Source organism: Microtus ochrogaster, chromosome 15 (genome assembly GCF_000317375.1).
Source record: "Microtus ochrogaster isolate Prairie Vole_2 chromosome 15, MicOch1.0, whole genome shotgun sequence".
NCBI classification, from domain to species: Eukaryota; Metazoa; Chordata; class Mammalia; order Rodentia; family Cricetidae; genus Microtus; species Microtus ochrogaster.
Window position 1 is genome coordinate 31,202,952 of NC_022017.1, and position 15,427 is coordinate 31,218,378.

The 15,427-nt window shown below is 45.3% G+C and overlaps 1 protein-coding gene across 2 annotated transcripts in view; it reads left to right on the top strand.

The window, feature by feature from the left end:
- Trappc9 (trafficking protein particle complex 9) overlaps nt 1-15,427 on the top strand; it is a 425,933-nt gene that overhangs the window by 282,523 nt on the left and 127,983 nt on the right. For both annotated transcript variants that reach the window (XM_026782638.1, XM_026782639.1), the window contains one exon: nt 5,602-5,712. In XM_026782638.1, coding sequence (XP_026638439.1) covers nt 5,602-5,712 — 111 coding nt within the window. The remainder of the gene's footprint in view (nt 1-5,601; nt 5,713-15,427) is intronic.

Genomic DNA, 15,427 nt, shown 5'->3' on the forward strand with positions numbered 1-15,427 from the left:
ATTGGTTGGGAGGTTTTTGATGACAGCTTCTATTTACTTGCAGTTAATAGGTATATTTAAATTGTTCACCTGGTCTTGATTTGATTTTGGTATATGGTATCTATCTAGAAAATTGTCCATTTCTTTTACCTTTTCCAATTTTGTGGAGTACAGGTTTTTATAGTATGACCTAATGATTCTCTGAATTTCCTCAGTTTTTGTTGTTATGCCCCCCCCCCCTTTGTTTCTGGTTTTGTTAATTTGGATGTTCTGTCTCTCTGCCTTTTGATTAGTTTGGATAAGGATTTGTCTATCTTGTTGATTTTTCTCAAAGAACCAGCTCTTTGTTTCATTGATTCTTTGTATTGTTTTCTTTGTTTCTATTTTGTTGAATAGCCCTCAATTTGATTAGTTCCTGTCTTCTCCTCCTCCTGGGTGAGTCTGCTTATTTTTGTTCTAGATCTTTCAGGTATGCTGTTAAGTCACTAATGTAAGCTCTCTCCATTTTCTTTATGTGGGCACTTAGTGCTATAAACTTTCCTCTTAGCACTGCTTTCATAGTGTCCCATAGGTTTAGATACGTTGTGCCTTCATTTTCATTGAATTCAAGGAAGTCTTTAATTTCTTTATTTCTTCTTTGATTTAGGGTGGTTCAATAGTTCACTGTTCAATTTTTATGAGTTTGTAGGTCTTCTGAGAATAATATTGTTGTTAAATTCTAACTTTAATCCATGGTGATCTGATAAGACAGGGATTACTCCATTTTTGTATCTGTGGAGGTTTGCTTTGTTACTGAGTATGTGGTCAATTTTAGAGAAGGTTTCATGAGGTGCTGAGAAAAAGGTATATTCTTTAGTGTTTGAGTGGAATGTTCGCTAGATGTCTGTTAAGTCCATTTGATTCATGACATCATTTATTTCTCTGTTAAGCTTCTGTCTGGTTGACCTGTTCATTGGTGAGAGTGAAGTGTTGAAGTCTCCTACTATTAGTGTGTGGGGTTTAATGTGTGATTTAAGTTTTAGTAAAGATTTTTTTTTTGTACACATGTGGATACTCTTGTATTGGGGCATAGATGTTCAGGATTGAGACTATATCTTGATAGATTGTTCCTCTTATGAGTATAACACGTCCTTTTCCATCTCTTCTGTTTGATTCTAGTTTGAAATCTCTTTTGTTAGATATTAGGACATTATACCCGCTTGTTTCTTAGGTCCATTTGATTGGAAAACCTTTTCCCAACCCTTTACTCTGAGGTAGTATCTCAGAGGTTGAGGTGTGTTTCTTGTAAACAGCAGAGGCTGGATCCTGTTTTTGTATCCATTCTCTTAGCCTGTGTCTTTTTATAGGTGAATTGAGTTCATTGATATTAAGAGATATTAATGACCAGTGGTCATTAATTCCATTTATTTTTCATTAGTAGGGTTTGTGTGTTTCCCTTTTTTGGGTTATGCTGGTGAAAGGTTTTCAGTTGCCTATGTTATTGTGGGTGCAGTTAGCTTCCTTGGGTTGGGGTTTTCCTCCTCATACTTTCTGTAGGGCTGTGTTTGTGGATATGTATTGTTTAAATCTGTTTTTGTCATGGAATACTTGTTTTCTCCATTGACGGTGATAGAAAACTTTGCTGGATATAGTAGTCTGGTCTTGCATCCATGGTCTCTAAGTGTCTGCAGCACATCTGCTCAGGACCTTCTGGCTTTATGGTTTCCATTGAGAAGTAGGGTGTAATTCTGATAGGTCTGCCTTCATATGTTACTTGACAGCTCCTTTGCAGCTCTCAATATTCTTTATTCTGTATGTTTTGTGTTTTGAGTATTATATGGTGAGGGGACTTTTCTGTTGTTGTTTTTTGCTTTTTGATCCAGTCTATTTGGTGTTCTGTAAGCTTGTAGGGATATCCTTCTTTAGGTTGGAAAAGTTTTCTTCTATGCTTTTGCTGAATATATTTTCTTTGCCTTTGAGCTGAACATCATCTTCTTCTATCCCTCTTATTCTTAGGTTTGGTCTTTTCATGGTATCCCAGAATTTGTTGGATTTAATGTTTTCTTTGACCAATGAGTCTATTTCCTCTATTATGTCTTTAGCACCTGAGATTCTTTTTTCTATCTCTTGTATTCTGTTGGTTATACTTGTTTCTGTAGTTCCTGTTTGTTACCCAGACTCTTCCATATCCAGAATTCCCTCAGTTTGTGTTTTCTTTTTCTTACCTCTATTTGAGTACCCTAAGCTTTGTAGGTTGGATCACTTTCTGTCCTCCCTGTAGAAGGGGTATCTGCATAAATGTTTGAATTCTGAGGAAATGGCCACACCACACATAGCAATTTTGTGGACTTTTAAGGTCATGGTCTGAGGTAGGGATATGGTTCTCTGTGCATATAACCAGGTGTCCCAGAACTTTCCTGGAATTTCTCTCCTAGAGAGTATCACCTCTTGGTCAGACCTCCAGTCCCCAGCGCTGGGACATGTGCTGGGCTGTCTTTCATTGTTTATGCTTTGGACGATTTGTTCATGTCTAGTAGGCTAGATCTTTCTAACATCCTCCTCATCATTATTCTGTGTGTTCTTGATGCTTTTTAAAAAACATCTATAATTTAGAATAGCACATAGAATTTACTAAAACTTTGTTGTCCCTCTTTTAATTAAGGTTCATTGAATTTATGTAGATTTGGAGAATTGTGACTTCTGCTTTTCCTCAAGCACAAAATACCTCTTTATTCATTTGACTGCTTTACTAACTTTTCTGTCAAACATTAAAATAGGTTACATGGATGTCTTATGCACATTTATTACATTTATTCATAAATGATTTCTGTGCTGCATTGCATTTATAAATCTGTATTCTTAAATACCTCTCCTTGTCACTATCTTCAGTTAATATATAGAAATATCACCAATAAGGTGAGCCTTTAACCTGCAATCTTTTTTTTTTTTTGCATCTGTTGCTTTTAACTTTAAGGAAAATATTGTTTTAATTTTTTAAACCCCTCTTCCTGTACTCTCTTCCCAGTTCAGTTCTCAAGAAAGCTGAGACCCTGTCTTTCTTCCTCATCTCCCTGTCTCAACTGTGTGTAGCTGACAGGCAGGGGAGACTCACATGTCCGTTAGAAGAATCAACTGATGAATCAGGGAACATGTGGCCTCTGGCAGCTTCCTCTTCCCCATTGGCCATAGACTTAAGTCTACCACTTTCTGTGCCAGTTTATCTGTCCTCACAAGTTTGCTCTGACTCCTGTTCTTCAGGGATCATTTCCTAGGCAACCCCTCGTCTTCAGAAAGGTGAATCCAGAACAGCAAACAAAACCCAAGACTTGAGCAAGAATGAAAAAAGTAAATTCTGTGTTTCAACAGCTCATAAAGAAAACCAGCCACAGGGACGTGGAAAGACACATGAGTAAATGGGATTGCGGTAGGCACAAAATGCTACCACAGATTGGGACGGGAGTTAATTTATGAGTAACAGATAGAAAACAAAGATCCACCGATACATCATCGTGTCAACAGAAGCAATAGAAACAATTGCTTAGGCCGGGCAGTGGTGGTGCACGCCTTTAATCCCAGCACTCCGGGAGGCAGAGGCAGGCGGTTTTCTGAGTTCAAGGCCAGCCTGGTCTACAAGAGCTAGTACCAGGACAGGAACCAAAAGCTACGGAGAAACCTTGTCTTGAAAAATCAAAAAAACAAAAACAAAAACAAAAAAAACAGTAGCTTAGATGCCCCACATAGACAGTGGCTCAGAACAGGGAGCACAGCAACGCATAGTATATCTGTGCCACATTCCTAGGCAGCTTCTCAGGTACCGGGCTCTACAAGTGAAAACAGCCTTCTAGGCTTTAAATAAATGGCCTTACCCCCTCCCCCATTAATGTTTTATGATAAAAGATTTTGCTGTGATTAAAGATTTAATGAAGTTATGACAAAGGCAGGTCTGATCTTCATTCCTGGAGTCTCCTTTGCCTAGGAGCTAAGGGAAGAGGCAGCTTCTAGGCAGCTGTCAGAACTGAGCATGATCCAAATGCCATCGCCCCTGGGGAAGACACCCTTGCTTCCAACAGCTCCCATCAGCCAACAGGAGGATATCTTTTGAAAGCCTCTGATGCTTCTTTGGTGCTGTGTGTACCAGAGATAGTGACACTGTTCCTCCGCATCCCTCCCTGGAGAAGCCCAATGTGCTTGGAAAGATTGCTTTGTGATACCCCCTGGCCTTTGGACAGTGTCTGCTTCTGTGTGTGTGTGAACCCTAGACACATTCCCTCAGTCCCCAGGGAGCAGAGGACAGGCGAGATCAATGGCACCTACCAACTGTGAAGGTAAACCATCTTGAGCTCAGTCTGGAGTCTCAGCCATCACCCCAGTGGTCCTCTCCCTACCCTCCTCTCCCCTGTACTGTTCTCCCAGAAGTGTCAGGGCACTGAGGCAAACTCCTACATCCCTCTCTATTCCTTTGGCTTGGCTTTCCAGATAGCCAGCATATCCCTGCCTCCTGCTTGGGGACACACCAGAGAAGTCAGATGTCTCTTAGAAGGTTTTGATTCCACACGGAGCCAGAGATGACCCTGAGAGCAGCTCTTTGTCTCTGTATCTCTCTCCCTTCCAAGACAAATGATTCATCCTCTTTCCTCAAGGCCATCCCAGCTGCCCTGTGACTCTGCTCTTGCAGTGGCCATGGCCATCTCTTTTAGATCAGCCAGCAAGCATTGATTTCCTGTCATGTGCTTACCGTGGCACCTGGTTTTTGGGAAGCTGTGCTAGTTCTAGGCAAGCATTCAACTGTAATGGAAACAGAACTGTAGTGATCAACACCAGTGGAGCATGGGTTGTTGGTACTTCTTAAGGATTGCAGCTGTGTAGCTAATAAGTCCACAGGGAAGAGGCAGTGGGGGTGGCGCATCACTGCTATAGGAGGTGCCTGGTTTTCCAGCTCCTTCCGGCCCCAGCTCTGCCATTCACAGCCTAAGGTTTGGTTCTCATCTCTGAATGGTAACTGAGCTTCAAAGTCTCCCTCTCATTCCAAAGAGGAAGGGAGGGAAGCCAGGGAGGCCACAGGCAAGTAGCCTCCTCCTCTTGCTTCTTCTCCTCCTCCTCCTCCAGGCTCTGTCACTTGGGGTCTGAGAGCCTGTGGGTTGGGATCCTGCTATTGGTAGTGTCCCTTGCTACAAGGAGCCTTTGGAAGTTGAGAACTCTATTTCCTACCCTGCAGGAAGCAAAGGTGCCCCAGCTCTAAAGAGGAATAATTTGGAGTCCCAGAGAATGAAGCTTACAGAGAAGTCAGCACAAATACATGGGGCCCAGTTCTTCACATTCCAACACCCAGCCCTTTGCTCAGACTTCCTCATTTGGACACAGCTTTATTTAGTACACTGTATGCCATATGTATAGATGGTCTTAGGGGCCAGTTGCTCGCCACTGGCTAAGACTTGGAGAATTGAGCTACTTTCCAAGGTCATTTGGTTTGTAAAGGGTTTGACAAAGTTCTAAGCACATGCCCAGAGGCCTTGGCATTATTATAAACCACATCTCTGCATGTCTTCAGATAGTGGGAAGTTCCAAAGGATATAGGAAGAAAGGGCTCAGCTGCTTCTCTTTCCTATTGGAGGGTTCTGAACTTCCCTCTGTCTCTCCACACAGCACCCGGCAGTGCCACCTGCTCCTGGACGTCTTCAATTCCACAGAGCACGAGCTGACAGTCTGTGCCAGGAACAACTCTGAGCTTGTCTTGCATGCCAGTGAGTGCCAGCGGTAAGTGTCCTGCAGAGGCAGAGTAAGGCCAGGACCCAGGTGGAGAGAGCTTGGTAATGCTGGGGCGATGTAGAGCCCCACCTTACTCTCTTCTAGGCCTCCCCCTACATCAAGAGGCCATGCCTTCTAGTTCCATGGGGAGATGGAATGGTATTTTTATTTTTCAGTAGAAAGATGTATGAGGCCCCAGGTTCAACAACAATAAATCAGCAGGCCCGTGTCTTAGATCTAAACATCCTCCCATGTTTGCTCTAGATCTGTTCACATATTCCTGGCTCTGTCTTATTTTAAAGAGCAAATTCCCCTCGCCCCGTCCCCAATGGCTGACATTGTCTTATTAGTCAGCAGGGAAATGCGAATGCGAACGTCACAGGGAGAAGCTGCTGCACATTCATCAGAGCAGGGGGTTGGAAAAGACACGGGAGTGCTGGGGAGGAGACAAAGTGCCTGGAACCCCAGCCACTGGGGACAAAGTCACAACACTTCCTTTTAATGCCAAACATACACTTGTCCTTGGCCCTGCTGTTCCAACATTAGTTATTAAAAAAAAAAAATATTCAGGGTGTGGGGCAGAGGTGATGGCTCAGCCTTCTCTCTTAGTTAGGGTTTCTATTGTTTTGCAGAGACACCATGACCATGTAAACTCTTAGAAAGGAAAACATTTAATTGGGCCTGGCTTGCAGTTTCAGAGGTTTGGTCTGTTGTCTTTGAGGCAGCATGCAGGCAGACATGGTGCTGGAGAAAGAACTGAGAGTTCTATGTCTTGACCCCATAGGCAGCAGAAGCAACTGTGTGCCACGCTGGATGTAGCTTAAGCATAGGAGGCCTCAAAGTCCGCCCCCACAGTGACACACTTCCTCCAACACGGCCATACCCACTCCAACACCTCCACACCTCCTAACAGTGCTGCTCCCTATGGGAGCCATTTTCTTTCAAACCACCACAGCATGTGTGAGGATTGGGGCTCAGATGTCCAGAACTTATGTAAAACCTGGGTGCATTTAACAGCCCGCCTGCAATTCCAGTATGCAGGAAGTAGAGCCTGGGTGACCCCTCTACACTCCTGCTGAGCTACCTAGTTCGTCAGCTGATAATATGGACTTCGGGTTCGGCAGGAGGCTTGGTCTCAATGTGTAAGATGCAGACTGATTGAAGAAAGCACCAGACATTAACCTTGAGCCACCGCCCCCACGTGTGTGCACCCACACGCATGCGGACATGCGTACACACTTGCCACATGCATACATATGCAAAGCGATAGCTAGCCAAATAAGTTAAGGGGCCAGAAAGATGGTTCGGTGGGTAAAGTTGGTCGTGTTTTCTACAAGGGGAGCTGCACCCTGCGACAAAGCCACAGAATGCTCCAGAGTTTGATGGGGCACGAAAGCAGCCTCCTTCGTGGAGCCTGTTGTGTGATGGCGCCGTTCCTATGAAGCTCTAGAGCGAGCAAAAGCAGTCTCTAGTTAGGAGAGTCTCAACGTGGGTTTCCCCTGGCGAGGTCAGGACCGGGCTTGACCCTGGAGGGAGGAAGGTAATTTTCTGTGTGCTAATCTGGTAGGGTAACTCAGTGGGGGTGTGGGTTACACAAACATCTACATCCTTTAAAACGCAGCGTAGAGTCACCTGAGATTAGAGTGTGTCAACTGTGCCTCAGAAGAATGCATGGAAACCAGTGATGAGCCCTGGATAAAAGTAAACATGCAAAGGAGCCTGGGCTTGGGGCATGACCCCAGCAGCAGTCTGCCTTGCATGGCAAATCACTGGAGTTAATGGACGCTCTGAGGCCAGCGGGGTGGATAGTGATGAACCAAACTGAAGTGCTGCTCACTTCAAGCTTTGTATTTGAAAAAAAAAATCTCAAAAGGAAATGTTGGAATAAGTATGCTATGGAAAGAACAATTAAGCAACACCCCATCCTTCTCTTCCTCCTCAGGGCGACTCTTTGAAAGTGGTAGTACCATTCATTTCTGCATTTCTCTGCTCTTACTGTATATACGTGTATCCCCACAACCAAGAATCATTTTGAGAATTTATTTTTAAGTCCTATAAGTATTTGCCTGTCTTGTATGTCCCTTTGAAACTTAAATAAGCATTGTGCTTTGCAGCTAAATATGAGCTCAGTCCTTTCATTTTGACTGCTATTAATATTTCATTGTGTAAATATGCCACCATCTTCATTTCTATGCTAATTCCTCACTGTGCAGTGGCTTCTGGCAATTCATATTTAATGTGATTGTTAATGGCATGTATGAATGTATGTTAGGCCCCGAAGCCCCCTCGCAGGGCAGTTTGGGTTACAGTTTGGAGGCTGGAGAGTCAAGGCTTTGGGGCCATTGCTGACCTTCCTGTGAGAGGAGCCTGAAATGCTCCTAGGATCACCTTGTCCTCCCTCGGATGGGACTTGCCACCTGGGTGTGCTGGAGCCTCTGCACTCTTCCTGCCTATGCCAGAGGCTAATATTTCTGAAAGCGTGGGTGCTGCCTACTGCCTTCCCCCTCAATTGTGTGGCGAAACGTCTGCCATCTGTCCTGTCTGCATGTTTTCGTGTAGCCCATGATCTGAGAGAAGATAAATCTGGTCTTTTTGTGACACCAGTATAAAACAGTTTTAAGAAATTATAAATCACTAAGCGTGTCCTGTGGCGAAGGTGTAAATCATTCTTGGCAACGCGGGCTATGTGATATTAACGACTCGAATCATAGATAATTGCAGTTTGGTTTTATGCTTTGGGCTTCTTCTTCATGCAGCTTTTTTGCCTAAGTTCTCATCTCTGAGTGTTAACTCGTACCTTGTTTTATTCATTCACAAAAAAACAAGTATTGACACTTTGAGAAGAGACTCTGTGGTGAGCCCTACACTATTCCATGAATGGCAAGACAATAAGTTATGACCCACACTGAGCTAGGGAGAACAAATGGAGGATGGTGGCGTGTCTAGCCAGCCAGGGTCCCTTCATGTGCTCCAAGGAAGAGCTGTGTCTTTAAATCATTTTTCTCTTCTCCCATTTTACCATAAGAGACTAACAGAAGCTCAGCTGTACCTTGCTTAGATGTTACATTCCTTACTCTCTTGTTATTGGAACCAAATACCTGGTGAGAAACTATTTAAGGGAGGAAGGCCTTTTTTTTTTGGCTCACAGTTTGAAGGCGTACAGTTCATCATGATATGGCAAGCGGGGGTGGGAGGAGCTTGAGACAGCTGATTGTATATGCTTTATGGTCAGGAAGCAGACAAGAAATGAGGCTAGCTCCAAAACTTCAAGGTCCTTCCACAATGACCCACTTGCTCCAGTGAGGCATTAGTACCTGGCAGTTCCATAACCTTCTACAACAGAGGGACTGAACGTTCACACACATGAGCCTATGGGAGATATTTTATGTTCAAAACCCAGTAAATGTTTTCCTCAACCGGTACCCTATCTTGCTATTCACAAGCTGTACCTCCATGGCAGGCCCATGTTCTTCACCACCTCACACCCAGTGGGTCTTACATGTCTACCCTGTGTCTGATCGCCTGAGGCTTCTTCAGAACAGTGTTGCATGATGCGTCTGTGTCTGAGAAGACTGGGACTTTCACCCTTGCTCTCCCCTTGTCTCCCCTGTCCCTACAGTAGCTGCCCTTGGGAGTTCATTGGGGGCCATGTTAGTCTTTTTTGGGTGGCACACCTAGAACCCCACTAGTGTAGGTCAGCCCTCAGTCCCGAAGCTGCCTCCACCATTGTATGTCTTCGTTAAGTAGCTGCCTGCTCTTAATGCCCATTTTCCATCTTAGTACCTGGTGGGGTACTCTCATGGCACCACAGCAGATTTAGCTTGAGTCTCTTGGTTCTGGATGCTGGAAGCTGGGTATCGAAGCACCAGCTTATCCAATATCTGATGAGGGCCATATTCTCGTCTGTAGACAGCTTCTCCCTGTGCTTCATGCAGTGATGGAGATGAGAGGGTCTTTCTTGACCCCTTTAAAAACAGTCCACCACAATGAGGACTACTGAGAACTCAAGAACAATGGCAATGGGTTTTTGATCCTACTGCACATACTGGCTTTGGGGGAGCCTAGGCAGTTTGGATGCTCAACTTACTAAACCTGGATGGAGGTGGGTGGTCCTTGGACTTCCCACAGGTCAGGGAACCCTGATTGCTCTTCAAGCTGATGAGAGAGAGGGACTTGATCGGGGGAGGGGGAGGGAAATGGGAGGCGGTGGCGGGGAGGAGGCAGAAATCCTTAATAAATAAGTAAATTTAAAAAAAAATAAAGCTTTTTTATACATTCAAAAAAATAAAAATAAAAAATAAAAACAGTCCACCAGTCTTACTTAGGAGATCTCTCTCTCCTCTCAAGACCTCCTCACCTCCCAAAGTCTCCACTTGCTAATTTCATCACTTTGGGGGCAAGGTGAAGAGATCAATCTATGAGTTTGGGAGGGTGTGCACATTTAGTTCATATGAGAATATGTCAGATGAGCAGATGTTAGTGAGGACCAGAGAGCAGGGGTCGAGGGGGACAGCCCAGGCTGGAGAGCCAGCATGATGTGGAAGTGCGTGTGCCACACATTCCGATGCAGAGAAAAATGTGAAATAATTGTTCTTAAACTGAGGGTGTGAGCGTTGGAAACTCAGAAATGCCTCTCTCGACTCTGCTGCTTAGAGAGGCCTTCTTAACCTGATCATGGAAGGAGGTCGTTGTGTCCAGTGGTTGGACAGAGTATTATCCTACCTTCCTAGTCTCCTCTTTGGACATCGGTGACTCATCTCTGAGCCCGTGAGTCTCAGTGACTGCCTGATGCCTTCATTCTGCAATGAAGGGCTGCCATGTAATTTGACTTTTGCCCAAGGCGATTTATGCTGCTGGGTCTCGGTTCTTGTTCCCAGACTCCATGCTGTGGTCACTGCATTGCTATTGCAGTCTCCAGGACTGTGTTAATTTCTGTGTTTATTCCTACTGTGGCATCATCCTAGCTTCCACTCCACATTTACTTTTCAATTTCATGTTCAAACTCCCCCAAATTTTTTTACTTGGCCAAATACCCCATCTTGTTGCTCGCAGTCTCTGAGGTTCTTTAGTCTGTGTAGCAGTTTATCAGATGAGCATTTTCCCATGGGTAGGGGTCAGATCTTGTCTAGAGTGTCAGGACATTGACTGGATCTAGCCTCATCTACTGAATTGTGGCATGAGATGCACACAGTAGCTCAGGCTGCCACCCGTAGCACTGGGCACCCCTACCCACTCAGCTTCAAGAGATACCCAAACACAAGAGAAGGGGCTCCCAATGAAGAATTAACATCATCTTTCTTAAAAAAAATATAACATTGCCATCAGCAAATATGCTATAAAATTGAGATATGATAATTATTATGGATTTTTTGTTTAATTATTAGACCATTAAAATTAAATTTCACAAGAACCTTCTTTAATGCATAAATATCTTTATAATGTATGATAATAGATATTACCGCATTACATGCTTCAAGATACAGGCCTTTGCCTACCCCTCCCTCTGTCCTCAGTCTTGCTAGTGTTCCCACATAGATTATAGGCTCTGCAGAGTCCCACAGGTTGTTACAGCTTGGGTACCTGGATCTTCTTCATTCAGATACTGTAACCTCTGGGCAGTTCTGCCTCCTGGGATTACACTGGGGTGTCAGAGTGCTGTTTACCTCAGCCTAGAACTGCCCAGATCTCCTATATCTGCCCCCACCATTTACTCTATTTCTTATTCCTTTACTCTTGGTCCTTAAAATGCTCCAAAAAAAACCCAAAAAACAAAAAAACAAAACCCCATGAGCATCAAAGCAATACTTAATCGTGTGGTACCCATTCTCCTACAAGCTCTCGTTGAGTATTATCTAGAATATTTGACCTTTTTCTCGACCCCTTGGCTCTGCATTCCCTTCTGCAATATTTCTGTTACAGGAGAGGTGTTTTTATTTTCTACATTCTTAGTTTTTCAATTTGAAAGGAGAATGGGAGATTTTTCCAGAGATGAAGTTTCTAGAAATAAGAGGGGGCAGTGTGTACCAGCTTCTTTGTGCTGATGCATAGCGAGAGGCTGTTTTCCATCGTGAGACTTTCAAAGGGCCCAGCTTGGGCCCCTGCCTAGCATCTCCTCTGTTACCCCACGCTGTTGTCCTGACAGCTAGCTGCTGATGGTTTTGCTGATGGGAACCCAGATCCCTCTGGAGACAGTGGGGAGCCCTAAGCTCAGAGATGGAGATGTCAGAGTTCAGCCCCTACAAGCCATGGAATTAGGAGGCCAATGCCTTGGGAGACACAGCTATTTGCTGACTTGGGTGCCAGGGGCAATTGTTTTCTTTTTTTGCTCTGGGTTGGATCCCTGATATACCGTGAACCATGAGTAGTAGTAGACACTTGAAATCCCAACACTCAGAAGGTAGAGGTAGGTAGATTAGAAGTTCATGGATATTTTTAGCTCCATATTGAATCTGAGGCCAGTCTGAGATATAGGAGGCCCTGTCTCACAAGGAAGATCAAAGCCCCAACAACAAAACCATCTTCCTCATGGAGGCTTCAGATGTATGCACAAGGTATGTACACAATGGTTCATCCTGTCTTTAACCACTGTGTGCTGCTCACCTGTTTCTGCGAGCTCAGTGCTTTTTGTCATTTCTGTTCCATTCACTTCCCTACATCCTGTTTGATCTGTGAACATTTTTTTGTATTTAATCATAGCCTGAGTGGGTGCAGTGTCATGCTTTCAAACGAATATTTTCTCATTATCATTGAATACATTGTCACTTGAGATTTTCAGTTGTCTCAATGTGGTGTTTTATGACATTTCTTTAAATCAAAATTCAAGAAACGGATATCTCTCAAATCCATTTTTAACCTGCATGTTTCCTATTTGTCTCTTTTGAGTTTTCCTAGAGGAGGCCAATCCCATGGCTGGGAGCTTTGCCAGCTGTGGCCCTTATTCCTTGGGCATTCCTTTTTTCTTTGTTCCTCCCTAAGGGAATAGCCACTCCCAGCTCCATCAGTGATCTTTTCATAGGTCCTATATGACTGCTGGAAGGTGTCAGCATCCTGGACGTGTCTCTTTCTGTTTTTGCCTCACACAGCTTTCTTCCGTACGATATTAGGAGCTTCAGTTGCACTGGGCTGAGGCATAGCCCAATCTATGGTGTGTGCTCACACAGGTTGTGTCCTGAGTAAGTTACACGGCCAGTAGCACCCCTCTATCATCTTGCTCTGCTGCCGCGTCTGAGCATGTGGGGCTTGGAGGAAAGGACACTTTTGTTCACACGGATGTGTTATTTGGTTTGCATCAGGCAGCCTATGTATCCTGCAGACCAGGGACAGCCTCTGAGTGTGGGATCTGCATGCTCACAGGTGTCATGGGCTCCTGTCAAGTTTGGGCAAAGCCATTAGAACGCAGTGTGCTATGCAGCACAGTTCCTGGTGTGGAGTTGTGGGCTTATCCCAATTTCGAGCTACATGGATGGCAGTGGCATGTAGACCTGGGCATCTTTTTTTCTCATCATGCCCAATGCCCTTCAGACCCAGGAACAGATCTCAAATCCTACAGTCTACTGGAGAGGGAAGAAAGGGAGGACGGATGCTGATGGAATCTTCCAGTTGGAATGGTCTGAAGCTGTACTTGCTAGTACTAGTCATGAGCTTGCCTGTGTCCACCGGCAGACGCCAGCCTCTGCCTGGTTCTCTGGGGAATTGGTCTCCTGGGAGACATCCTGGGGTTTGTCAGCAGACTGTTTATGGCCCCGAAAAATCGCTGCGTGTGTCCTTGGCTGGTGGCTTACACAACATTTTTCACATAATGAAAGAAATACTTCACAGTTGCAAACTGGCTGGGAAGTTGGCTAACAAGGCGGTGTCCAGAGCAAAGTACTTGCCTATTGGAACTGTTGGTGACAGAACCAGAGCGAAATGAGGCTGACATAATGGAGTCATTTACTTTGTGTTAGTTCCGAAAGTCTCCAAGAAGTTACATTAACTCAGAAGACCTATTAGCCACTGGAACCCGCTCAAGACAGAAGCAGTGAAGCCAGCCAGAGGCAAGGTGAGATTATTTTGGCTTCTAGAACTTGGTGCTCAGTGCCTGCCAGCATGGGAGCTGACCTGCTCCACAACTTTCTGTACTGGCCACTTGCTGACTCCTTGGTACTTGGTCCATCCACATGTATAGCTTGTTAGTCCTGTGACTTCCATGATCCTTTTTACAACACCCCTGTTGACTCCTGAGGAAACCAAGGCTCAGTGAGATGAAGTGTGGGTCCCATTGGCACGCAGGTCTGTGTTTACATCTACTGATTCACTCCTACAGAGAGTCCTGTTGAATTTGCTCCCTTGTGAATCAGGGTCCCACCAGGAGCCAGGCCCTGTGCTAGGCACTGGGTATATAGGTATTGAGAATACAATGGATCTGAGTCGGTCATACCCACCAATGAGCCTGGGAACTGCAGTCACCAGGAAAGGGGTCCACATGCTAAGTGAGAGGTCACTTACTAGACACCTCTCTGCCTTCCTGAACCAAGTGGCTGAGCAGTAGAGCAGGCCTCAGGCCAACCTGGGCCTAGTACCAAGTACTGAGTACCAAGGAGTCAGCAAGTGGCCAGTACGGAAATTTGTGGGGCAGGCCTGCCCCACTGCTGGCAGGCACTGAGAACATCAAGCTCGAAGCCAAAATAAGCTCGTCTCGCACGTGGCTGGCTTTACTGCTTCTGTCTTGGGCGGGTTCCAGTGGCTAATAGGTCTTCTGAGTAATGCAACTTCTTGGAGACTTTTGGAACTAACACAAATGAAATGTCTCCACTCTGCCAGTAGCTGTATTGGGCATGTGCTGTGCACAGGTGTTCACGGGGTAGGCAGGTGTACTTATACACACCACATATGCACATACACACTGAAGTGTCCCTCTTCCTGGCTCATGGTTTGCCCCCGTGCAGCACTGCTGCCGATATAATCTCTGTTCAAGACTCACAGAAGGAACGATGAGCCCAGAGCTCCTGAGCACTGACTGCGGTCCTCTGCCCCCTGTGCACACTGTGCTCCGACCTCCTGAATACCTGTGCTACCTGTGACTTGTGGGGATGTGGCAGCACATATCTTGCGGGGCTGATGGGGTAGGGGTTCTGTATCTGACACAGGGCCTGTTTAGAGTTTGGGAGCTCATCCATGAGCAGTGGTTAGTTACTTCCTGCCTTGGGTCTATCTTAGAGCATTCCCCTGTGTTGGCAATTCTGGAGAAAGGGAACCCTAGCCGACGAGGTTTGGTCATGTCTGCTCGAAGCATAGGTGACTGGATGTCCGTGTTAATATTTAGCAAATGTCTGCTGAGTCCTGCTGTCCTCCTGGCCTTGACCTGCTGGATTTCAGGGCTACTTGAATTCCAAGGAAGACCAGCGTTTGTGTGTACACCCTACCCTGGACATGCCTGCATTTAGGGATTGTTAGGGAGCAGCAGACTCATCTTGAGAAGATGAGCAGGCAACCGTGTGGCAAAGGCAGTGGATGTCTTGGGGTATCACATTTAAACAGAGCATACACAGGCACCGTTGTGTGTGTATACAAGGCAAAGCCAATGTGCACATTGTTCACCTCTTCCCCTCCACTGTTTCTAGTTACTGTTCCATAGCAAAGGAGAAGAATGAAGAAGCAATGCTGCGCGATGCAGTGTGGTACTGTAGTGTTGGAGGAGGGCTGCGCGATGCAGTGTGGTACTGTAGTGTTGGAGGAGGGCTGC